This window comes from Desmodus rotundus, chromosome 5, assembly GCF_022682495.2.
Source record: "Desmodus rotundus isolate HL8 chromosome 5, HLdesRot8A.1, whole genome shotgun sequence".
NCBI classification, from domain to species: domain Eukaryota; kingdom Metazoa; phylum Chordata; class Mammalia; order Chiroptera; family Phyllostomidae; genus Desmodus; species Desmodus rotundus.
Genome location: NC_071391.1, coordinates 31,677,665 through 31,703,184, shown reverse-complemented (window position 1 = coordinate 31,703,184; position 25,520 = coordinate 31,677,665). Strand labels below are relative to the sequence as shown.

Below are 25,520 nucleotides of genomic sequence, written 5' to 3'. Positions count from 1 at the left end.
GAAAACCCACCTGCAGGGACCGATGGGTAACACAGCCTGGAGCCCATGGTGGTAGTGGTGGGCCTGAGAGATTCTTGGGTTAGGGACATGGAGACAAGGCAGGAAAGGGAGCTAACATTGAACATGAAACTTGTGCTGGGCACTGTGTTAAGCACTTGACAAACATTCGACACAATAGCCCTCACAGTCCATAATGGGATAATAGATTTTCATCCCATTTTAAAGATGCGGAAGCTGAGGCTCACAGTGATGATTTTCCCAAGGTCACAAAGCCTTGGCATACTCGGTGTCTAAGTATGTGCGGGGTTCCTTAGGTCTCACATTTCACTCTGTCCACCCAGCAACCCTGTGGTGAGGAAAGTGAGACTCAGAGAGGTTAAGCAACCTGTCAGAGGCCAGGGTCCTGGCTGGGTACAAGCCTGTGCCTAGAAAGCTAAGCCGATGCGTTTGGGCTCGATGGGAACGACTGAGCGGCACAATTGCTCGAATCTCTTTCCTTGTAGTTGGTCTGCAGGTGAGGGGAGCTGTGGAGATTTGGAAGACCAGGTAGAGGCTAAGGCGTAAGAGATCATTTACTAGCCAGACTGGAAAAAGGCCTGTGTGTTGCCCAGGTTGTCACCAGCCTTTCAGGTGTAGCTGCCCTGCCAGGCAGCCCTGAAAAGCTCTTGTGGGTTTTGGGATGCTCACTGCCAAAGAGTATACTCGGCAGCTGCCCCCAGTCCTGCAGGGAAGGGCCCCCTTCCCACCATAGGCACAGAAGGAGCCCCAGGAAGGAGAGCGTGCCTAATTAGTAACTAATGAACACAGGAAGGGACGGAAAATACTTGAGAAATTCCAAGTGGGCTCTGACACTTGGTTTTCTTGGAGCTGCTAGACATTGAGGTTGAAAGCTATTCTGATCTCACGTCTCAGGTTGGAGTGGGTGAGAGGGAAAACGGTGGAGTGGCCCAATTTTATTCTGAATCAAGCAGGAGTAGTTCCGTCTTCATCCTCACCAGCCCCCGTTTGATTTTCCAGGGAGGCCCTAGGAGACCTGGCTCCCACTTTGCCGTTGTGAGCACTCCAGCACAGGCTGCCTGGATCCAGTGGAGCATCACCTTTTATTAGCTGGGTGACCCTGTGCATGTTTCTTTACCTTTCAGAGCCTCTGTTTTCCAGTATGTAAAACGGGGATGATCATTCATTTATTCCCCAGGTGGCAAACATAAGGCCCACGGGCTGAATCTGGCCCTCCACCTTGTTTTATCCAGCCCGGCACCTTGTTTCTTCCCGGTGGCAACACCAAGCTCTCGCTTAACTGTTAAGGAGCAGTTACATTTATACAGTCCTAAAATTACATTCAGCCCTTTGAAGGCAACCACGAGGCTGATGTGGCCCCCGGAGAAAATGAGTTTGACACCCCTGATTTATTCAGTAGAAATGTAGTGAGCACCTACTACATCCAGGCACTGTACTAGATGTTTGGAGAACTTCAGTGAATAAAACAGATACAAATTCCTGTCTTCTTGGAGCTGTCATTCCAGTGGGGAAAGATGATAGATAAGGTTGCTGGTACAAACTCCTGGCACACAGTAGGCCCTCTGCAGAAGTAGAAGCACATACCTCTCGTGCACAGGTGATGGAGGAAGTGAATGGGAAAGCATACTATGAAGCATGGTGCAGAGCCATGCCTGTTGCTGGAGAACAGGGTGGCAGGAAAGGGGGACCGTAGGCATTGAAAGTGGGGTAACCCAAGGTGTGGAGTTTGCAGGCACCTACATGCTCATCCTTCAGATCTCACCAGTCCCTCCCAGCCCGTTCACCAGCCTGGTTTATTTTTTTTAAAGGCACAGTTTCAAAACCTCTGGGGTTTCTGTGCACACCCACCTGCTGCTTGTTCGAGTTCCCAACAGACAATGCCGCCATTGTGTGGCTGAGGGGCCGTTCCCAGGCACAGCCCCGGCGTTCTCCGCACAGGTCTCCGGCTGGCCTTGCCCCACTTCAGCCGGGAGGAATGGGGGACTTCACTCCTGAGTGTTTTCTCGTTTGGATCCAGCCCTGCAATGCTAACTCATGTTCTTCCGGCATTTTTATTTTTGTTATAGTGACACCGTTGTGAAATTATGTTTGCTTTGTGCTTTGGTGACATGGGAAAGTGTCAGCTCCCCTCTTGGGTCTGTTAGCCCTGAATGACAAGCGGCCACTTTGTTCCCAGGGTTAGGATAGGGTGACACTGTATTGGCTATTGTGCAGTAAGCCTGGCCCTCTCTCGCTGCTTTTCCCACACTGCTGTGGCACTTGACCTTCGATGGCTGGTAATTCCTGTGCGGACCTCTCAGTAGCGGTGTGACATCGTTAGGAGCCAGAGTCGCTTCTTTCAAACCCTGCATACTTGTCACTTGACATTGGGAGAGTCATTTCACTCCTCAGAGCCTCAATTTCCTCATTTGTTAAGTGAGGGAAACAAAATCTTTCTCACCAGTAAGTAGAGGGCTAAAGGAATCCATTGTTTGCAAAGTGCTTGCATTGTATGTCACCATCTTCGTGGGAATTACCACCACAGCTCACATAGTGAGCCGTTGCTGAGTGCCAGGCATTGTTGGAGTACTGTCTCAACAGTACTGTGAGACTGTCAGTTCAGTCTTGCAGTAACCTGGACGGGCAGTCGATCCATTTCACAGATGAGGAAGCTGAGGCCCAGCCAGTTCAGGTAACTTGTCCAGGATAACTCCACCAGGAAGTGGTTGAGGCATGTCTGGAACCTAAGCGGTCTGATTCGAGAAGGTGTTTTAAGTTACCATAGGCATTGGGCCAGTGGTAGTATTTACCCTGCACCAAACTGCAGCCAGAGCGGGACCCAGCACAGGCCGGGGCTCGGGTGGCGTTTGCTTCGTGCACTCAGTGGGCAAGCGGCTCTGAGCAGTGCATCTTGACTTGATGTTCGTGGGTAAAGGAGGAGTAAGGATGGTGCTGGGATGTGGAGCAACGTGGAAATCTGGATTAGGGGTAAGCCCTGCCCTTCTGTCTAGTCACTTGCTATGTGCGTGTATTGTATTTGCGCGTCCCTTTGAAACAAAAGCGCACACGTTGGGACTTCGGGTCCAGACAGAGATGTGTACTGCTCGGTAGGAGCATTTCGCATTAACCGTATTACAAAACATATGTCAGGGTGGTAACTATTCCACATGTGCTCAGATGGGGAAGAGAGAAGCCGGTCAACCTCTGTGCTCCTGGAACCCAGTTTTCTGACAGCCCTACCTGCCTGGAGACCAGCCGAGAACCAGAAAGCCTTCCCTGCTGCATCTGGAAGCAGCTCAAAGGGGTGCCACAGAATCCTGCTACTTAGCTATTTTCATGGACTAAAAACTCCCATCAAGCCTCTTATGTGAACAGTACTTTCGCTTCCTTTCCACCCCATTTTAAAGGACACAGGAGTGTTTTAAGGAAGGCCCAGCGACTTGATAGGCCTTAAGGGCATCCTTGTGTACATCAACACACTGTTATTCCTAGTGGTGTCTGCGAGCCATCAAGGAAAAAGTGAAATTGGGTTAATTTAAAAAGCAGGGATCATGATAACTCATTTGGAAGAGATTCCCGATGGGAAAAAAGTCTGTGGCTCTCAGCAGTGTGTACACTCAGCAGCCTAGAATGACTTATTCCCCCAGAATTTAGATAGCCAAGAATTTATTAATTGGAACATGAATAACCACCACTTATTTAACAGTGTGTGTCAGACACTTATAGGTATGCGCTCATTGAGTCCGTAAAACAACCTTGTAAATCACCATCTTGCAGGTGAGCGATCCCAACCCTCAGCCAGAGCGTGACTCGCCTAGGACCACCCCGCTGGTAGGAGGCAGAGCCAGATCTCAGCCCTTGCCCTCCTCACTAGCTCCTGAGACGGCAGGTACTCTGCCCTTGCGGTTACTGTGATTCATGAGAAAACACAAGTGACTGAAGTTATGTATTTGGAGACGGCCGGGGCGGGATAGAAGGAGAGTCATTGCCCTCCAGGGTGGGCATGTGGTGGCAGCGAGGACCCTGGGCAGAACTGGACTCTTCCGAGAAACCAGGGAGCAGGGGAAAAGCCACTAGCTGGTTTCAGGCCTCCCCTCCCACCCCGTGAAGTTCAAAGCTCACGTGGACACGTGGCTGCACCTGTAGGGTTGGCTCACACTCCTTGCTCGATGCTGTGGATGCAGAAGTGAACGTGTTACCAGCTTTTCCCTTGAAAATGGTGCATTTTGATTTTCTTAAAATTGTGAATGATTGGTCATCATTCTCTGTGGTATTCGGGTTCTGGGTGGACACTCTATGCCCTTGTTGCAGTATTATTTTTGTGCTTCGGAACAATCAGAACTAAATCATTTAACCACATACTGCTCAGTCATGGAAATATTATGTTGACGACATGGCCAAAGTCTAGAGCGAGACATCTTGAACGGAGGCCAAACAGTAGCATCCCCTTTACAGTTGATGTACCGGAAGGCACCGCAGATGCTGAATGACTGGTTTGCTCTCCCAGTGGCATTTCCTTCTAAGAGACGCATTTTACCTCACTCCCGCAACCGCATCCTAATATAACGCCAGCGCTGCCTTGTGGATGCACCAGGCTGCCTGGCGTGCTGGGCTGGGTTTCTAGTTGAGTCATCAGAGCGCCAGCTTCTGGTGCATGTGTTTTGTGTTCTTGGGCTCCTTGCTTAGACTGCCACCCCTCCACAACCTACCCCCCCACACTTCATTTGAAGGCTAATTTCAGTATAAACTTACTATGCTTGTTGGTTTAACAGTGTGCAATTACCAGTTTTCTTGTTACAACTAATCAGGTTCTTTCCTTCAGTGGATCTGTCAGAATTCCCCCTGTGATTCCAGCCTGTGTGCTATGGAGTGATGGGGTATTATAAGCAACCAAGTGACGGACACACTCCTTGAAATTCTGTCAGGGGGAATAAGTGGGTCAAAATAAATGCACTCTGCAGCTGCCACCACCTTCCTCCCCCCTTGCTTTCCTTCAAGCCCTGGGCAGTAGCCTCTCTGCTGCATCCCAGGCTTCTGGAGTCCCGAGTCTCCCCTTAAAAGGGGTGGGGGGACAGGTGAGCCCAGGGAGTTGGAGGGGTCAGAGGGAGAAAGCAATGAGAAAGACGCCTCTGACATTAGTGTGAAATGATTCTAGAGCCTTTCTCTAGACTCATTTCTCTAGAATGGTTTAATGATCTGGAGCTGGGGCGGGGATGGTGACTTTGTTCTTTCCTCCTGTTGTGGTTCTTTGTACTGAAAGGTCACAGATCAAGGATAAGTGGACTCAGGGTAAAAGGAAAAGCAGGCCTCAAGGCTCCAGAAGTCGGGGGAAGAAGCAGCCTTGGAGAAGTCGATTCTGAATGCCTGAGGCTTAGACAGGAACCCTGCATGCGTTGGTTGAGCCATTGCTTAAAATCTCTCGCACATGTCCAGCTCCATTTTTGCTGAGTTGCGCAATCTGGAGGGAGTCTGTTTTCGATGCCTGGATATATTGAAAGTTTATTTTCCAAGGGCTCCTTTGGAAGAGTGGTGTTCCCCGCATGAGCTACTGAAACAGCAAGTGAAGAAGACGGGGCTGGATCATGTCAGTGCTTAGTGTGGCCTGTGGCAACTGGCTTTTAAAATAAATCTCATTGTGTTCTTGTGACTACTCACTTATTCAATAAGTTGAGAGCTAGGGACAAGGGAGGGGAAGGGAAACTCCCGATAATTAATGATTCTTGTTGGTTGGGTCCTGATTAATGAGCCTGAGCCATGGAGTGATTTATTTTCTCTGTTCCTTGCCCTTTTCCGTCGATAAAGAGATTTGAGATCCTGGGTTGAGGATTCGTGGAGAGACCACATTAGTTAAGTCTCACATGTAATCAGTTTCCCAAGGATTCTTCCTTTTTCTTTCTGTTCAGTTCAACCTGGCAACCACTTACCAACCTCCTGCCTTGCATCCCCTCCCTGTGAGGGCAGCAAAGATGGGCGAGATGTGGTCTCTGCCAGAATCTGGTGGTGCAGGTGAGAAGGTGGAGCCAGCCCTCAAGTTCTCGCACTCTGTGAGGCGACTCAGGCTGCAGTCAGGAAATCGAGAGGGACTCTGTGAGGGACTGGCATTGGAATTGGGCCTTGCAGGGTGGCCCGGGATGGAGGCACTCCAGAGGATGGGGCGGCATGAGTTCAGAGACTGGGGACTGTGAGCTATGTCATTTTCCAGAGGGTCATCGTTGTTATTGCCACTGCACACTTGGTATGTGTAGACATGTATCTCATTTAGTCCCTATAACACAGAGTGGCACGTGGTTTTTGTTTTTCTGTAAAGAAGATGGATAGTCAATATTTGAGGCTTTGTGGACCAAAAGGTCTCTCGGTGGCAATTGCTCAACTCTGCCATTGTAGCATGGCCACAAATGGGTGTGACTGTCCCAATAGATCTTGGCTTATAAAATAGGTGTCTTACGGGTTTGGTCCAGGTCCCCATTTGCCAGCCCCTGTTTCCTAATATACTGTCACACCTCGGTACTTGTTGGCTTCCGAACTCATCAAACCCTATACTTGTTGCATTTTGACAAGAAAAAGAATGTGTCCGCACTCAGCGCTCGCTCAGGACTCATCACACTTGCTAGAACTTTTGAGTCATGATGCTGCCCCACAAGAGAAAACGCTTCATTACTTGTCACTTGCTCAGTACTTGTTTGGTACTCATCAGTTTTGGCACTCGTCACAAGTTCTGGAATGAATTAATGACGAGTACCGAGGCACCACTGTATTTGGTATAACCTCCAGCTTATGGAGGATAAAACTGAGGTATAATCAAGGTTAATAGAAATTCATTTGCCCAGAACCAGTGGCCTGCGCTTGACTTGGGCCATTCGAAAGCCCATGCTCTTGACTTCCACATGTACTTTCCCCTGTGCAAAAGGGTCAGAAATGGTCTGGGAAGAGCAGAAGACAATAAGACTGCCTTGAATCTCCATGACCTCTGACATCTTTAGCTCAGTGGGAGGTGGGGAGGATGGATGATCTTCTGAGCGGGTGATCAGCTGTGCACTGGGAGATTAAGTTGGCAGGGGTGTGTGGGTAGGTTGAAGCTGAGAGAAGAGCTCTTGTTTTAAACAGCTTGAAGCAGAGAGGTTCTCTTCTTTGGCAGAGCCATTTCTGACCACTGCGGAACGTTAAAAGTTCTCCCCGGCATACCAGGTACCTGCACGGCCTCACCATGGCTCGGTACTGCGTGCTCCTGCTGGATTGCCCAGACACATAGAGGGCTGGTTTTAGAGACAGTGCATCTATTTTAAAGTTCCCTTCATCACCTGCGAAGGGAATGTGTGGAGGCATCAGCATCACCTCCCACTCAGCAGTGTCCTTGTCCACGACCCCTTCTCACCTCACCTGATGGTCTTGAGGCTGATGGTGTGAAGCTTCGGAACGCTTTCATGGTCCCTCGGACATGGCTGGTGGGAAAGTTCACAGGTCTGTCCAGGTCTGGACTGCCTGACCCCCAAGTCTTGACGGAACATTGTCGGCGTACCCTCTCCTAGTTAGGGAAGGGATCCTCTCTCTATGTACCAGCCTGGCCAGTTTCTGGCCTGCCTTTGTTTTACACTTGACCATAGTTTGTGATTCAGATGGGGGATGCTCCAGACTCTTAAAATTGTGCCGTGTGAAGGACGAGGGGAGCGAGTCCCTGGGTTGTTGGCACCCTAGAGGTTCAGGGTAGAGGCTGTGGCTGGTTTTGTTATGGCCCATTTATAATACTGTTGGTAAATGTCGAATTTGTACTCATTTACTGAACACTTAGCATGTGCTATATTCTGCATCCCTTATGTATACGAGCTCATTTCACCTTCTCATAGCTGATGATACAGAGATGATTGTCCTCATGCTGTAAACGAGGGCACCTGGCCAAAGGGCACAGAGGTCATTGGCGGCCTGGCAGCTGCGATCTAGAGCAAGTCTGTGACTCCAAAGCCCTCCTCTTTACCCTCTACTGCCTCTGCCTCCCGAGCCCGGTGTGGGTCAGGCCAGGGGCTTCCACATGGCACCTAGTTGAGTTATCGCGGCCACCTTCCATAGTAGGCCAGTTGTGCCCATTTTACAGCTGAATTCACTGAAACACTGAGTGACTTGCCCAAGGGTATGCAGACGGCAAGAGGTAAAACTAGGTTTTAGGGTTTTCGTTTTTTAGATTCCTTTAGTGAGAACATAACTGACTAGAGGAGTGGGCCAAGAGTCAGTAGGAGAGTGTAATGGAGGGGTGAATGATTTGAGTCATATTTATATTGTTATTCAGAGAAGCAGCACTGTAGTGTCTAAGGAATTCTACAGTCAGTCTGTCAGCATGGGTTCAAATCCTGGCTCCGCCACTTACTTGTGACCTTGGACAAGTCACTTTACCTTTCTATACTTCAATTTTTCCTTGACAAATAGACACAAATACCAGTATCTACTTCATAGAATGAGGATTAAGTTAGTTAATATGTGTAAAGTGCTTTTACCAGTGCCCAGCATGTGGTAGGCCTGATATGGGTTAGTTGTTATGTATTAAGCTACTCTACACAATAATTGAAAAGTAGGTGGTATTGATCCCATTTGATAGAAAAGGAAACTTAGCCTCAGAAGTAGCTCAGCTGAGGTCACACATGCATTGATTCACGGGAGCGTATTGAGAACTAACGTGCCTCATGCCACGGCAGGGACGTGGGCTCCGTCACTGACTGAACCCGCCCCAAGTCCCTACCTTTGGGGAGCCTGAAGAACTGGCACGTGGATGCAGATCTGCCTCTTTGCCTTCCAGTGTTTTTGTCCCTCCTTCTTGCCCTCTTAGCCACGTCATTTAGTGACCATTGCCATTTCAGATTGGCCATTGTAATGACCAAGAAGAGGATGGAGCTCTGTTTCCTCAGCTCTCTCAGTGCTTACAAAATTAGAAGTGATCTTGCTTTATTAGATTTTTGATCTCTGCCAACTTGAGAGTCACGGGGGGGGGGGGGCGGGGAGAATGTAATGTGGATTTACGGCCAATTCGAGGAGTGAAGTAGGACCACACTGCCGTGTGCAGTGTGCCCGTGGGTCTCTGCAGTGGAAGCCTGGGCTCCCAGGTGGGAGTAGGGTGCACAGGGGTCGTCTGGCCTCAGATCTTGGCGAAGTAGAAAGTGTAGTTCTGCCTTTGCATGTTGGGGATGACACCTTCACAGTCCCGGGTGGAGCAGTCAGAGGTGCCCCTTGTCCAGTAGGATCTGCTCTGCAAGAACCTGAGGCCCCGGCCCACAGACCCCATTCTGGGAGCCTGGAGGGGCAGGGAGGGCCCCTCCGTGTGAAATTACTCCAGGCGCGAGGTTCAGGAGAGAAGGGCGGGGGGGCAAGAGTTGGGGTGAGAGCAGGGCTTCCGCTATTCCACCGTCACACGAGGCCTTGGGCAGGCCAGCGGGCGGAGATGCAACGGTTGCCTTCGTCAATTTGGCTTAGTATGTGAACTGTGGCTGCTAATGTGTGGCCCAGGTGAGGTAGGATAGTTACCGCTTTGGACAGTCATTCGTCCTTGTCACTCTGGGGGCAAATAAAGTGCCGATAAGCAGAGCCTGCACATTCTCAAGAATCCATGCAGGGAATGCAGTGTCCAAAACTGGTGAGGCTGTTTTAAGTTTTGTGTGCATTTGGCTTGTGTCAGTTAGGGGCGAACTTTCCAGTGGAGTTTCCTCATGCTTTTTGGCCTATCTGGAAGAACACATCTTTTGGGATGATGGTAGGATGCCCGAGAGGAGCAGGTCTGATAGATTGGGTTGGCCAAAAAGTCTGTTATGTTGTTTTCCTTACCATGGCTCTAGAAGTGCTTAGTTGTCTTTAACCTCATTTAAAACAATTTTGTTGGATTGTATTGTGACAGCTGTCATATCAGTGTGCATTTAAAAAATTAATCAAAATTGGTGAATTTTTGTGCAGCCATTTTAATATTGAAAATGGAAGAAAATAGGCAACATTTTTGGTGTATTGTACTTTATTATTTCAAGAAAAGTAAAAATACAACTGAAACACAAAAAAAGACTTGTGCAGTGTATGGAGAAGGTGCTGTGACTGATCAAACATGTCAAAAGTGGTTTGTGAAGTTTCTTGGTACTGTTGACATTTTGGCCATGTAATTCTTTGCTGTGGGGCTGTCTTATGCATTGGAAGATGTTTAGCAGCACCCCTGGCCTCTACCCACTAGAGGCCAATAGCAGGAGATAGCCAACGTACTCAGAATATTCAAATCAATACACTTTGAAAATGAAAAATGTGTCTTTTGTTCTACGGAAAAAATGTGACAAACTTTTTGGCCAACCATGTCCGCCAGGGGGTCTGCTCTCCTGATCTCAGGGGTGACCCAGCCTCTGCCTTCCAGGGTGCAGTTTACACTGATGCTGTGGTTAAATATGTTGGAATTTGCTGGGTTTTGTTTACGGAATCCCAACAGTGAAAATGATGCCTGGCTTTTAAATTAAACCGGTTAAATTTGAGATGACTGTGAGGCCATTAATACCTCCACTCACACAAGAGTAATTGAGGAGCTCCATGTTTTCGTACTTGGCTTTTTTTTTTTTTTTTTTTTTTACAAGGCACCCAGGCTCCTGAGAACTCGGTTAACTCAATAGCCCTTCTTACCCAGAAATGGCCCATTAAAAGATGCCTATTGGGTGGTAACCTCCCCATACGTTTTCTCAATAAAGAGAAAAAGAGGGGAAGAGGCGGGGTGGTGGTGGGGGGGGGACCTCTCTCGCATTTAGAGCCTCAGCCTCTGAAGCCGGCTGGCGCGGGCTGTTTAGTTCCGTGTCCCCTGTCCCATTCAGGCCTCTGCATGTTTTGAAGCTTTCTTTAGCTTTTCCCTGAGCCTTGACGGCGGATCTCTCAATAGGCGAAAGCCCAGCTATGGTTGCTGAATGCCCCGTCGGTACAATGCACTGAATGTTAATGGCACTGGCTGGCCCTGGACAGCCCGCCAGTGGGATGGGGGTGGCTGCGCAGCCCAAGCAGCTGCCTCAGACTCAGATGGGGTCTGACTGGCTTCCTAAAGTTGCCTTTTTGCTGTTTTGCAGATCTACACGGACTGGGCCAATCATTATCTAGCCAAATCAGGCCACAAACGTCTCATCAAGGATCTCCAGCAAGATGTGACAGACGGCGTTCTTCTGGCCCAGATTATCCAGGTTGTGGGTAAGAGCAGATTTTATGCTGGGGGTTGATGAGTTACAGTGGAGACCCAGGAGGGCTTGAGTCGGGCAAGGGGAGGGGCACACTGTAGTCTCTAAGAAAAATGCGGTATTTCTGCCACATATGTTGAGAATTTATTTGACTGTTCTGTGCTCAGGAGTGTGGGTACCAGCTCCTTCCTCCTGATAAGATCACCACATAGCAGTCTTATCTCGATCCTCTGAAAAGAAAGAGTGGCAAAGGCTGGAGGGAAGTGCTGGTGGTTTGGGGAGGGGCTCTCCGTCTTCCTTCTTACCTCCTGCTCCTACCTTTCTGGCTCTCTCATTCTCTCATTCTCGCCCCTTCTCTGTTGGTAATTTTTGTGTGGATTACTCTGGAAATATATATATATATTAAAGGTTTTAAAAGCAACAAGGAGTTAGTTTAGTCCTGCCAACTCTAATTGAGTCTGAAAAATAGGCAGATTTAATACTAGGGGCGGGGAACGGGGTGGTGGGATTTTTACTGCTTTGGCCATGGTCTAGGAGCAGAGGGTTCATCCAGGAAGGCACGTGGGTGGAGGCTGGGCATAGCTTTGCCACGAGCCTTAAGGAATGTGCCCCAGTGGTCCTGCCTCGTTGCTCAGGGCAGACCGAGGAGGCAGGAGGTCAATTATATGGCATTAGGCTGGTTGTTGTCGCTGGCAGCAACCAATTTATGCCGAGAGATGCCAAGAGAGGAGGCACAGGGAAAGCACAGAAAGAAGCGCCAGCCTCTTGGGCATGTATTGTTGTGGGAAAGTCACTTACCCTTCAAGTGTGAGAAGGAAGTAGCCTTGTATAGTGGTAGCTCTGCTCACATCTGTGGGGATTGTACCTGAACACACAGGCAGGTTGGCCCTTAGCTGAAACTTTTGGACTCTGGCTGCCACTCAAGGAGAAGGAAGCTTCCCTCCGTCCTGAGATTGATTTCTTCAGGCTAGCTTCCATTGGTCCTCCTTCTCCTCCTCTCCTATTTCCTTCCCTCCTGGTATTAGTCTCCATTGCTGTAAACAAATTACCACAAACGTAGCTTGAAACACCATATACTTATTATATTTCAGTTTCTGTGTGTCAGAAATGCAGGTGTGACTTAGCTGGGCACCTGTGCAAGGCTGTAGTCAAGGTGTTGGCCAGAGTTGAGTTCTTATCTGGGGGCTTGAACAGGGAGGGGTCAAGTTCACCCGGAGTGTTGGAGGAAATTATTTCCTTGCAGTTAAAGGAGGTGAGTCCTGACTCCTTGCTGACAGTTGACTGTAGGCCACTCTCAGCTCCTACATGCCCCTCTCAGCTTCTTGCCACAGGAGTTTCCCAACATGGCTACTTTGATTGACTTCTTGTGTCAGCAAGAGAGAGTTTTTGTGGGAAGAAAGAACCTTATATATGTGACATCCCATTGCTTTTGCCATATTCTGTTGGTTAGAAATAAGTCCTAGGTCCTGCCACACTCCACAGGAGGGTATTGTACAAGGGCTTACACTTCAGTGAAAGGAGTTGTGAGGGTCTCCTTGAAGGCCATCTGCCACATTCCTCTGCTTCCGTTCCATCCTCTTCCTTGTCTTCATCATCTCTCCTACCAAGTGCTTTTAAATATTTCTCTGAATTTCTTCAACATCTCTATGAAGTAGGCAGTATTCATCCCATTTTACAGATGTAGAAACTGAGGCCCAGTGAGCCAGTAGCTCAGTATCACAGGACTAGGCATCAAGGGGAATCTAAGCTGGGTGACTCTGCTTCTCAAACTTCTGTCCTTTGCTTGGCTGCATTCTACCCTACCTCTCAATCCAGAGGCACTGAGCTCGGTACAGGGCACTTCCTCCCTTCACTCAGTTCAGGAACCAGTCATGGAGCCCTGACTGTGGCCACCGCTATTCTCCTTGCTGGGAAAATGCACAAGGCTTGTAACCTTGGAAGGAGTTGCATCTTCTGGGCAAGGTCCTCATGGTAGAGGTGACTCACATCTGAGCTGGGTTTGGACCTCTGTCTCAGCCAGGTGACATCAGACACATGGACTGACTCTGCCCGAGTCTTGGGCTGTGCAGAGGGCTTCTACCAGAAACCCTCTCCACTTTCAGCATGGGCAGCAAGACAGAGAGTGGGAAACGATAGTGCCTTGCTCTCATCCCAGCTCCATCCCTCTCAACGTGGGGGGAGTGTCCGGTGGGACCTCAAGACGCTCACTTAACCTCTGCTGCGCCATATTTAAAATGGGCACAGCTATGCCTGCTTATGAAATGCAAGGGAGATATCCTAGATGGCATTTGGTAGGTACTGCCTGGAAAGGCATGTGAAGAACGATGATGAGGCTTCAGTATCAGTGTCAGAGTGTGTCGTGATAGATTGGTTATGTCTGTTGTGGGCCCAGAAGAGGTGAATGTTAGCATATATGTCATGAATATACTAAACAAAATGCTATGGAAATGTAAGCTACCACATTTTTTACTGTTGCTCAGGAAGATGTTTCCCTGAACCCATTCGGATGACATCAGTGTCCCTAGACACTTACCCCTCTGGGCCTGGAGCTACTGGAGCACGACTTCAGAGGCTCCAGTTAGTACCAGTGACCCAGGCTGCCCCTCAGGCCACCACGCTGCAGGAGAGGCTGGCTCTGGCCAGAGATTCCTAAGTAAGGCTGGAGGTCAGCACATGGACCCTGATTGCCGGGCCTGCACCCTCTGCTCTGGGGGTGGGGAACAGGGGCCAGAAGACAGGGAGCTGAGAGGCAGCTAAACACGGCGTCTCCTCTGTGTGTAACTTCTCCCCTAGAGAGTCTATCAGCCAGTTGAGAGATTTAATCTTAGAATATCTTATGAACACAGATCTCTTGGTGAGGGAGGAGGAGCAGTATTTTCTGATCAGGGTGCTAAACTTTTTTTTTTTTTTTTTTAGAGAGAGACATCAATTTGTCGTTCCACTTATTTATGTGTTCATTAGTTGATTCTTGTGTGTGCCCTGACCATGACTGAACCCACAACCTTTGGCGCATTGGGATGACGCTCTAACCATCTGAGGTACCGGCCAGGGCAGGGTGCTGAACTGTTGACCACCTGTACTCTTTACTTTTGAGGTGCGTGTTTTTCTCTGACGTGCCCCTTAAAATAAAATGGAAAAAGGTATATTTACACATGTACATGTACTTACTATGTACATGTTATGTATGGATCTATATCCATCCATCCATCCATCCGTCCATCCATCTGTCTTTCTGTCTGTCTATCTAAAATTTTCCCAGGATGGGAGTCCTGGTGACTCCGTCCTGTGCTGGGCAGGATTCTAGTGGTTCTTTGACTGGAGAGCTCCTCTCCACTGCTGAAATGTCAGTTTCTCTCTGATACCTTTCCTAGCTCCCCCAGGCGCTGGAGAGACACCCTCCTCTGTCACTCCGTCACCTGCTGGATCAGGCCAGGGTCTGAGTCATCTTCCTTCCTGGGTTCACAGCATGTAGCAAGGATTAGGGATGAGAATTTTATCCACTGCATCCCCTGCTTCTGCAAGTCTGGGTCAAATTTTTTCCAACAGGTGGCTTGGAGGTTTCCCCTTCTTGGGATTCAGCATTCTTCTGAACATTCTTCTGGAGCTATATGTCATACCCTCCTCCTTTCCCGGATTCTGCTGCAACTCTTAGCTTTAAATTTTAGAAGGGACCTTTAAAAAGCCCCAACCTGGTGCATTGCTTGTATGAAAGGTAGTCAACAGATTGTTCAATACTTAATGTGATGGGCAGCTTACTACCTCCTCAGGAAACTAGATCTAACACAGAATTGGAGTCCTTCACAAGCTCTTCTCTTAGGTCAAAATCTGCCCCCTTGGTGATATCTCCCTATAAGTACTAGTTCTCTCCTCTAGGGCTACAAAAAAAAAATCAACAACAATCTAATCGGAGACAATGAGAGCATCAAAATAATTGAGGATGGTCATTGGATTATACCCATAGAGTAAAATAGGAATCTGTAAGTCATTACTGATAAATAAATAGATGCATTCATAGAGCAGAGAGGGCTCAACGGTGCAGGAGAATGCTGATTGATACATGGAGAGAGAGTTGCACTCCTGACGGTAAAGATTAGTTAAGGCAAGAATTATTGATGGATGCTGAAAACGAGAGAGGAAAGTTTGATGAGAAGCAGACTATTTGCGTGGTCTCAGAGTGTCTCTTCCTTAATTGCTTATTAGTTCCAAGGGGGACATGTAGTAACCACTCCGGGGAGGATCCAGACGTCATGACCAGCTGGTCAAAATGACATTGCACGTGAGGGGTAGCTGGATGTCACGTGCTTCCTGATGTCATACCCGAGAGAACACAGCATCACTGGTGGTGAATTTCAGCTGGAGACGGAAAGCCTGAAGCTAATCACGAGGAATCTCAGACAAACCCAATTTGTGGAATATTCTAGTAAAAAAAAAAAAATCCAAAACTGGCCTGCACTCTTCCAAAATGTCAGTGTTGTGCAAGACCAAGAAAGGCTGGGAGATTGTTCGAGACTAAAGAGACAGGACAGCTAAATGCACTGCGTGGTCTGGATTGGGGAATAAAATGCTACAAAAATGGACATTTTTGCATCAATTGACACAACTGGAATTATGTCAGTGCTAAATTTTCTGAATTTTCTAACTCTATAGTTAGATAACATTCTTGTCCTTTGGAAATACATGCTAAGTGTAAGAGGCAAAGGACACTAAAATGTTTCAGGAAAAATAATGTGTCGCTATACAGAGAAAGGGGTCGAGGCGGAAGGGAGAAAATGAGAATGGATGAAGGAATGTAGGAACTCTCTGTACTATTTCTGTAACTTTTCTGTAAGTTTGAAGTTATTTGAAAATAAAAAATTAAGAAGAACACATCTAAATGAAGATGCATCAAACTTTGCAGGCAGGGAGGATGTCCCTTTAAAGGACAGCCTCTTTCTAGACCCAGGGGGAGTATCATGCATAGTGATTAAGGACCTGTGGTGCTGTGAGACCTGACCCATGATTGGGGTGGGGGTGGAGGCGGTAGGGAGTTTATTATACCTATAAGCCAACGTTGGAGTAAGTGAGGTGGAGTTAGCTGGATGAAGCAGTCAGGAGGGGCATTCCTGTGGAAGAAATAGTGTGTAAAACAGCTGGAGCTTCGAGAGCCAGAGGAACATCAAGGCAAAATCAGACAGGGCCACCAGGTACAAGAAAGTGAATTCTGGGCTTTAGCCTCAGAACAAAAGCCAGGGGTTTGAAGAGCTGATTTTCAGGTTGGGGAGTGACATGATCAGAGGTGACTTTAAGGAAAACCTTAAATGCTTTGCACAGACACTGCTCCTGTCTGAGTCGTCATCCATTCCAGACACCCCTGGAGGTGGGCTTCCTAGATAGGGGGATTGTTTGGGGCCATATTATTTCGTTATTGCCTTCTGCCTGTTAGGCAGAAATGGGCTTTTGCTCCTGCCTTTTCGTGTCCTTCCTTTAGTGACTGAGGGTTGGATCTCTCTGTGCTCAGCCTCTTATTAGTGTGATTATTTTCTTGAGTCATGAGCTGTCCAGACTCAGCAGTTGCCTGCCAACCCACTACAGCACCATCTCCATGAGTTATTAGAAAAGTTTACAAGGCCAGGATAAACAGCATGAATCAAGGGAGAGAGACACACGGGCTCTGTCCTCCTGCTTACATTGCTGTCACTCAGGGAAGATGCCAGAAGGGATTAGAGTGAGGAAAGGGGCAGAGGGGTGGGAGAAATAGAAAAAAGAGAAGGGAGAAAGAAGGAAGTAGGATGAACAAAAAGGATTGGAGAGGAGGAAGCTTAGACAGGAAGTTTCCTGTTAGAGGTGAAGAGAACTGATAGCTCATTTTCCATCACCATTTGGGCTGCCTCCCAGCACAACAAGGAAGTTCAAACACGCAGGAGTGTACCTTCTTTCCCTTGATGACCTACTACTGCTGTGTGACCGTGGGTAAGTCATCTACATTTCTGGGCAGCTAGTTTCTCTTCCCATTGGTAGGGCTGCCAGCTGTCCAATGCACATGCATAGATGCCCTGTATAGATGCATGGACTCGTGAGATGCTCTGAACTTAACAGAGGACGTCTTTGGAAAGTAATGGGCTTGATGCCACTCATCGTATTTAAAAAGTGTGTGCTAATGACCCTGATCAACGTGGCTCAGTTGGTTGGGCACCGTTCTGTAAAGCAAAAGGTCTCTGGTTCGAATCCCAGTGAGGGGACGTGCCTGGGTTGTGGGTTCAATCCCCAGGTGGGGCACTATAAGAGATAACCTATTGATGTTTCTCTCTCACAAAGATGTTTCTCTTCTTCTCTTTCTCCCTCTCTTGCCCTCTTTCTAAAAATAAATAGTATCTTAAAAAAAATTAAAAATACACTAATGCTTTCCAGTTACTAACTTGTTACCTTGTGTGCAGATAAGTCACTGCATTAATGGGCTAAAAATGTATTGAACACACTGGGATAAATAAATTACTGTTTATTAGGGATAGCTTAGGAATACTGGTTGTAATCACAGTTGAGGACTTTGGGGGCAGAGGCCTTTGCACATGACTTTCTGCTTTGGGGCCGTAGCCAAAGACCCTGTACAAGATTTAATCGAGTTGGCTCTGACGATCAAGCTCTTCTTTCTTCTTACTAGCAGAATCAGAACTGCTGTTATCACTAAGTATTTATGACAACCATAGACATACTTGAGAATTTAAAGAAGTATTTAAAGTACGTGAAATTGCAAACTAGGAGGTCCACGACTCACTTTGCATTTTATTAAGCAGTTATTTTGAGTTTGGGCTTAGTCATTTGATTTCCCTCTTCCCACACATCCTTTAGCATGTCATAAATAGGCTCCACTCCACTGCTTGTTGCGAGTGTTGTAGATGGCAGAATTGGGTTATAGGAGTTGTGATCACCTGAGTTCAAGGAGCATCTGAGTGTGGTTGAGATGACAGACCATGGGGAGGATTTAGAGGAGTAATTAGGCCAAGCCCTTTGGTTTCATTTATCCAGATGAATGATACAGAATCTTTAAAATTATTTCTTAAGGTCACAATTATCCATGCTTCACCTTAATGAACACTCATTAGGTGCCGATCAGAATCCAATGACTTATGACTTTGGCCATCCTGAGTATCCAGTTGGAAGATAACTCGAGTGTCATTGACACCCCAAAGCCACACATTTATTCTCCATGTGGTACGTCAAAATCCAAGGTCAGAGTGCAGGCCTGCCGTGTGTAGAGGAGTGCCATTCATCAAAGGTCATTTTTAAAAAATCTTCCATACGTATGTCTATATTTACAAGTGAAAGCACAAAACAGGCAGTAGCGCTTCATTCTTTGAAGTGGTCAGAGTACTCCTTCCTTAGCTCCACTCAATGAATACTGATGGAGTGGCTACTGTGTGCCAGCACCGTCCTAAGCTCTGATACAAGTAGGAAACAAAGCAGATACAATTCCTTGTTCTTGGGGAGTTTACCTGCTAGTGGTATATTCAGCTCATCATATTTATGGTGAACTGAAGAACAAATACCCGTTCATCTGAATCCCATTCATCAGTTATCGTTTACTATTTTCTGGCGCACTGAAGAACAAATATCCATTCATATTAATTCCATTCACTGGGCATCTTTAACATGCTTTGTAAATGCTTTGTGGCACCTCCTCTGGGAGTGGGGGAAGCAGGTGGTGGAAGGGGCGTTTCTAGGATGCCTGTCCCAGTGTTCTCCTGAGAAAACGAAGTGGGCTCTCTAAAGATCCCCCCGGCTGGATCACAAGCCTACCTTCCTTTTTTTTTTTTTTTTCAAACTTACTTTTGGCAAAGTCTAAAGACAATGTCGATCGATCAGGTTGTATGTATACCATCCAGACAGGCTCATGGGAATTCAGTTTTTAAACAATTTCTTGTCACTAGCTTGCGTTATTTTTCACCTCTCTCTCAAGGTAGAAACACTAGAGAAAAAAATAAGCCCGGCTGAAGAGACGGAGGGCTATGTCTAGGCTCAGGTATTCGAAAGTCCTAGAGGCTAGGGACACTCTGGTTCCATCACTCTTTTTATGTCTTTTCTCTTCATGGAAGTTTTAGGCATGAAATTCATTAAAATCGGATGTGATATATTTTTTTGGAATTCAATTTTGCGAGTACTTACGAGCCCTGAGGATATATACCTGTGAAACCCAACATGTCTGTCAGGCTCACCCAACATAGCTGGGGGAGCCAAGAAAAGGAGTTAGTTACACATTAGATGAGTTAGAGCAAAATAGAGGTGGGTACAGGGTGCTGAGCGTCCAAGAGGACTGGGCATGCCTAATCCTCCTGGGGTGGGGCGTGGGGTGAAAGATCCCAGAACTGGGGAGGAAGCTGGCTTCCCAGAGAAGGCAAATCCTTAGTTCTTTACTGTGGAGTCCTATCTGAATTTCTGGGCTTAGCTCAGATGGAGACATCAAAAAAGGAAATTTTAATTTTATATATTTTATGTAGATGGTAAGAGTGTGTATTGTTGGGTTAATGATAGCTGCCATTTATAGACCACTTACTGTGTGGTAGGCACTGTGCTAAGCATTTTCTGGTATCATATAATCTATTTCTCCTAGCCCCTCCTGTGAAGTTTGTAGTATCAGCTCCATCTCATAGATGTGGAAGCTTCAGCCCAGAGAGGTTGAGTGACATAGCTGAGGTCACACAGCTAAGAGCTCTAGAGTTGGGATTCACACTGGGGTATTTTGCCCCCAAAGCCAGTGTTCTGACCTCTACATGTACTGCCTTTTTTGTGCGGCTGCAGTCGCAATCTCAACCCCTCTGTGGATATCTTGGGCTCCGTCTTGCAGGGGGACCTCCATACTTCACTGTGGGAAGCTGGGCCTTTCTTCCCTGTTATTGGTATTTGACTTCCAGTTAATCCAATGCACCTTCTTTCTTTCACTTCTCTTCGTAGGTAAGAGCTATTATGACTTCAAAGACTATCCCAGATCTAATTGGGACTTACTACATCCAAATGGATGACCCATTTTTATGTCCTACTCTCATTTTCTCTCTTTGCTACCACTTGGGAACAGGATTATTAGTAATCCGAGTAGTATATAAAACAGTGTTAGTTTTTCTTGCTAAAGGTAGGGTGAAATGTTATCATCTGAAGCTTGTGGGCCCTGGAGCTGAGTCGAGCTGAACTAATCCACTCTGAACCATCCCATCTTTTGTGGGGAGGTTGAGCTTGTCTGTCTAAAAGCCTAAAGCACAATCACAGCTCAGCCTGTGCCCCAGTCTGCAACATTTCCACGATGCCCCATCACTCCAAGACTGTCCTCGATGCAGTTGTCTCTGCTTTAGATGATGACGACCTTGCCCCAGCTGTCCCTAGAGGACGCGGTGGCTCGATGATTAAGTCCTAAAGCTTGCTGGATGCCTCTCAGCATTTCACATGCCTGTGCTGATGGGACAAGCCCCACTCCGGGCCTTGGGGCTTGGTTGGCCTCCAGGATCCTGAACATCACGAAGCAAAGTGCCTGTGATGGTAATTTATTTTTCTGACTCGTGTTTCCTTTTTCAGCAAATGAAAAGATTGAAGACATCAATGGCTGTCCGAAGAACAGATCGCAAATGGTAAGTGGTACACGGGTGGAGAGTGTTTGCGTTATGTTAGCCCTGCCTCTGAATGCTATTGACCATATTGTAAACATTCACACCATAAGCTTTACTCTGGGGGATTATATTAATAAACTAACAGCCTTTTCCAAGTAGCTGTGGTCGGCTCTCCTGACATTTGTTGGCATTTACTGAAAGATGGTTGTGATTTTTACGTAGATGGTGAGGCAGCAAAAATGAACTACAGCCCTTGCTCTTAGAAACACATTATGCGGAACTGGGGCAAACATACACTTGCTTAGAACGTGGACTGTTGTGACTTGTTCTGCTGCCTCAGAGACCCACACCTACCTCTGTCTGTGTGTGGAGCTGGGGCACAGATGAGGTGGGTGATGGTATCTCGCTGCTCCGAAACTGGGGCACGTGGTCTGATTTCCTCTGAAGGCTAGAATGATGTGAAATCAGAACTGTGACAGGAAGTGTAAAGTGAATTACATCCGTATCATTTTCCATGTCACCTTGACAAGTGATAGTCTCTCTGCCGTGATGTGCTTGCTTAAGCTCTGATAGTACAGCTTTTTTAAAAAAATAAAAGACTTTTTAAAAATCTACTCTTTGTGGCATGTTCTGCACATAACCTTCGAGTTAAAATTCAGGATCACTGTTGAGTTGAGAAAACATTACCTCGTGATGCTGTCAGCGCTCCGCTTTTCTCTTCGAAACGCTTTCAAACGTGGGTATTTACGCACGGAACGTGTGTTGTCAGAGTCTGTTAAGATGACGCTAATACCTGTTTAAAATATGAAGATAGCTACTTAAGGACGGCTTTTTTTTTCCTGGACATTAATTTGCTTCCAGAAATCTAAAACAAGGGCTAATTTGTTTTCCAACCTCACCTTGCTTCAGTGGAGTAGGCACAATTTGGTAGTCTCATCCCAGAGTCCACCAAAGGACCGGCATTCCTTGGGTGTACTAATTTTCTGAATCGTTTGTTATCCCAGTGAGTTGGACAGAAGATGCCTTTTCAGTCAACTTTTTTCATGCACGAAACTTTTTATAATAAAGAGGGTATATGTGTGTGTGGTGGAGGGGGGTCATTTTTTGGTGCACACTCTGAAACACGTTTCTCTTTTTTACTGCTCCCCTGGCGAGGTTTTGCTCGTTGGCTGGGTGGATCCAGAGCGACCGCTCCTCACACAGGGAAGTCCCGTGCAGACATTTCAGGGCTGCCTGGACTTTTGGAAGCGCTTGGCTGCTATTTTTGCTAGATCTCCTACAGCTGTCTGGTGTATTAATAATTGAGAAAATTTGGATGATAGAAGACTTAATTTTAGTGCAAGCATCTTACACATGCAGTCATATCTTCACATGAAGAGATGCAGTATTTTTCCCTGGGATGGATATCAGTGCATTTGTTCCTGCCCGTGACGATGTGTATGTAGAACTGTCATTCGGAGGTCGTGAACCTTATCTGGAACATTTGTGTTTTCCACACCTTCTGTCGAGGTGTTGTCTGTTGTTAAAATCCACTTTCAAATTTAGAAAATAAAATTGTCACTCCAGGTCCTTCTGTGCAAATTCAGCTTTCCATGTAAATATTTTATTTATAAATACTACCTTAGTGCCAGTGCGATTTTGTGGCGGTTTCTCCAGAACTCTTTCAGCTGTGGAAGTACTGGTTTTATTGTCTTGGATTTTTTTCTAAGGGCACAGGACTATAAAATCCTATAATTGCCTGTGGTAATTAGTTCCAGCTTAAGGGCAGGGAAGCAGACATGGTCTGGTGGTGAGCATAGCAGAGAACAGTTCAGCTACAGGATGTGGGCCCAGGAAGATGTAGGAACCTCCGCCGCAGTCATTCCCCTCTGTAGGAAATGAGAAAGATGATGATAAGGACAACGGGGCCATTGTCCTTTCCCCTATATTACAAAACAGTGACAGATTCATAAGGCAGAGCTGGCCTAGGGCACACGGGAAGTTCTTGCAGACAAGCCGGGGTGTTGTTCTAACAGGACACCCATGCGTGTGTGTGAGCAGGTGGAGTGAAGCATTTCTGCTCATGGGAAGCTTAATGTGAGAGCAATCGCATAGTGCATGGACCATCATTTCTAGATTCCTAGGTTAACTTCCCAACTAGGCCATATTTGGGGTGGGTAATGACAGAGATTTATTGCTTTTATTTGCTAAAAATTGCTGGTTTGGAGGAACCAGAGGAGAAGGTTACGTGGAAGGCATCGTGCTGGTGAATGGAGGCCGACACAGTGAGTTGAGAACTTGGGCAATGCACCTGTTGGGAGGTAGCTGTCGCTCCTTGACAGTGATCAGCGTGCAGTTAAGGTGCTCACTCCCTAAGAACACAGAGCGTCTTCAGGCGCCTTGAATAATAGAGCCAAAGAAAAGCAGCTTTGTTTCAGAGCAGGAGGAATGGGTGTTACCCCAATTTTCAAGGGGTAAATTCATTTCATCTGCTTATCAGTGGGTAAGAACATGAGCTTTCATTTTGTGGGTAGGAGGCATGAGCCGTTACCTCTTCCTCCCACCTGCCCACTCCTCCTGACCCATGGGCTGCCTGCGGCTCCTGTACCTGCTGTGACTGCTGCCCTTCAGGCGCTGCTTCCCGACCTGCCTTCTTCCCAGAGAATGGGGAACAGAGGGCAGACACTTGCGGCATGTGGACTAGAGAATTCCAGGGGCATGGGTGCACGGCATGGGCGTGGCATGGCATACTTTTGGCCAGTCAGTCCACAAACATTCACAGAGTGCCAACCAATGCCAGGGCCGGGGCTAGGCCAAAAGAATACCCCTGGTGAACAAGATGTGATTCCTGCCCTCGGGGCACTCAGTGTCGCGCAGGCAGGAGACCAGAGGACAGGTGGAAGGATCGAACAGTGCAGCTGCTCCCACAGACATCTGCAGGGCACCGTGGGGCCCATTCCACCCTGGGCAAGGGGAGGTTTTAGAGTAACTTCTAAGGGGTGAGTCTTGAAAGGCAAGAGGGTTCGCCACAGGGGAGTGATGGGTGGATAAGGATTCCCATTTCTGGAGGATCTGTTCACCTGAGGATGTCACAGACCCTGCTGAGGGAGGTTTTGCAATATGTGTTCTTTGACCCTCCCCAAGTGCTATGAGCTCTGTCTGGTGAGATTTCTTCCGGCCTCTCAGCAACGTGTGTCCAAGGTGAGGGCCGAGGCATAGAAGAGCCCAGTATACGGCAGACCCCATAAGCACTGTGGTCCTTTCAGACCTGCAACAAGTCTGTCACATTCATCGTCACTCCCCAGATTGCCACAGCTCATAGAACAGCAGCCCCTTTGGACCCAGGAGCAAAGTTCCCAGAAGGAAACTAACCGTGGTCATCAGCTGTGGCCGGAAGTTGAACTGCGGGATCTGGAAAGTGCAAGCGCTCCCTGGTGGGAAATGGTGGTTAGTGTCTTTAACATCAGCACTAAGGTGCCTCCCCACAGGGCCTCCAGGTTCACAAACGGTTTTACACTCAGGAGCACACCGGTTTTACACTCAGGAGCACACCGGATCCGCCCCACTCTGCTGCGGCCCATAGCACTCCCCAGTTTGGGGTGAGGAGATCGGAATGCTGGGTAGCAGAAGCCTGTCCCCAGGGAGAGGCAGAGCTAGGACCATCGGCATCTGCAAATCCTGGCGTCCATCTCTCAGCCCTTGTAAAACAGGACTGTGACCCCGACTGAGAGGCCAGAGGCCAGGCAGTGACTTCCCTTTCTCCAGCAAACTCGGTCGCAGTCTGCCGTGTTTCAGTCTGACCTACATGCTTTGGGGGCCAAGTCCTTGGAGATAAAGCTGTAGAAACAACCCTCCCCTCTCCTGCCCTCTCTCCCGCTCCTTCTCCCCCACAAAAATCAGTCCTTTTGGCCCTTAAATAAGTTTGTGTGTGCGTCAGAGCTGGTTAAATGTTTTGTCTGTTTAGCGTTGCCGTGGCAACCCAGGGGCATCTTTTTGGCTTTCAAGTGGTGTGTTCAGCAGAGTTATGTGTTAGTTTGGAAGGAGAAACAGTGCTTGGAGCTCAGCCAGCGGGCACAGGGGTGGCTCCTGCCTTGCTCTTTGAACCCACTGAGCTCGAAGACATTGGCTCACTTTTGGAGTATAGGGATGGCCACTGCAGGGGTGGTTTTCTTTTTAAATCATTATTATTTTAAGTGGCTTGGCCTTCTGTTGTTGATTGGGAGAGGTGCAAAGTTTGCAGGGCCTGCCACCCTTTCAGTGGAAAGCTCCAGGCCTGTTTCCCCCCTGGCTAGCTGATCTCGGGCCTGGGGTCATCTGGGGCCTCCCAGCCCTGCCCACCGCTTCCTCCAGGCTCTCAAGGAGTCCTCCTGCCCCCTTAGCACATCCCGATGGAGGGGGCCAGCCTGGGTGTGAGAACCAGACAGGCCAAGTTTGAGTTCCTTCTCTGCTAGTCTGTGGCCTTGAGCTAATTCTTTAACCCTTTGAAGCCTCTATTTCCTGTTCTATAAAGTGGGATCAATAATAATACATACCTTATAAGGTTTTTGTGAGCACTCACAAGGCAATGAAAGTGATAATAATGGATAATAATAATAATTATGAGAAAATATAACTAAAGCCTACAGAGTGTTTGCTTTGTGGCAGGTGCCATTCTCAATGCCTCACAAATACCTTCTTAGTTCATCCTCCCAGCAGCCCTTTGAGGTACCCTCCGTCTCCTAGCATGTGGTCAGCACGCAATCCGTGGCATTTTCTATGGTGATGATGGTTAGTTAGTTTTAGTCATCATTTGTGTGTTTGGGGACGTGGAACC

The 25,520-nt window shown here is 47.6% G+C and overlaps 1 protein-coding gene across 6 annotated transcripts in view; it reads left to right on the top strand.

The window, feature by feature from the left end:
- NAV2 (neuron navigator 2) overlaps window positions 1-25,520 on the top strand; it is a 679,412-nt gene that overhangs the window by 419,261 nt on the left and 234,631 nt on the right. For all 6 annotated transcript variants that reach the window (XM_024558786.3, XM_024558785.3, XM_053924021.2 and 3 more), the window contains 2 exons: window positions 11,055-11,172; window positions 20,697-20,749. In XM_024558786.3, coding sequence (XP_024414554.2) covers window positions 11,055-11,172; window positions 20,697-20,749 — 171 coding nt within the window. The remainder of the gene's footprint in view (window positions 1-11,054; window positions 11,173-20,696; window positions 20,750-25,520) is intronic.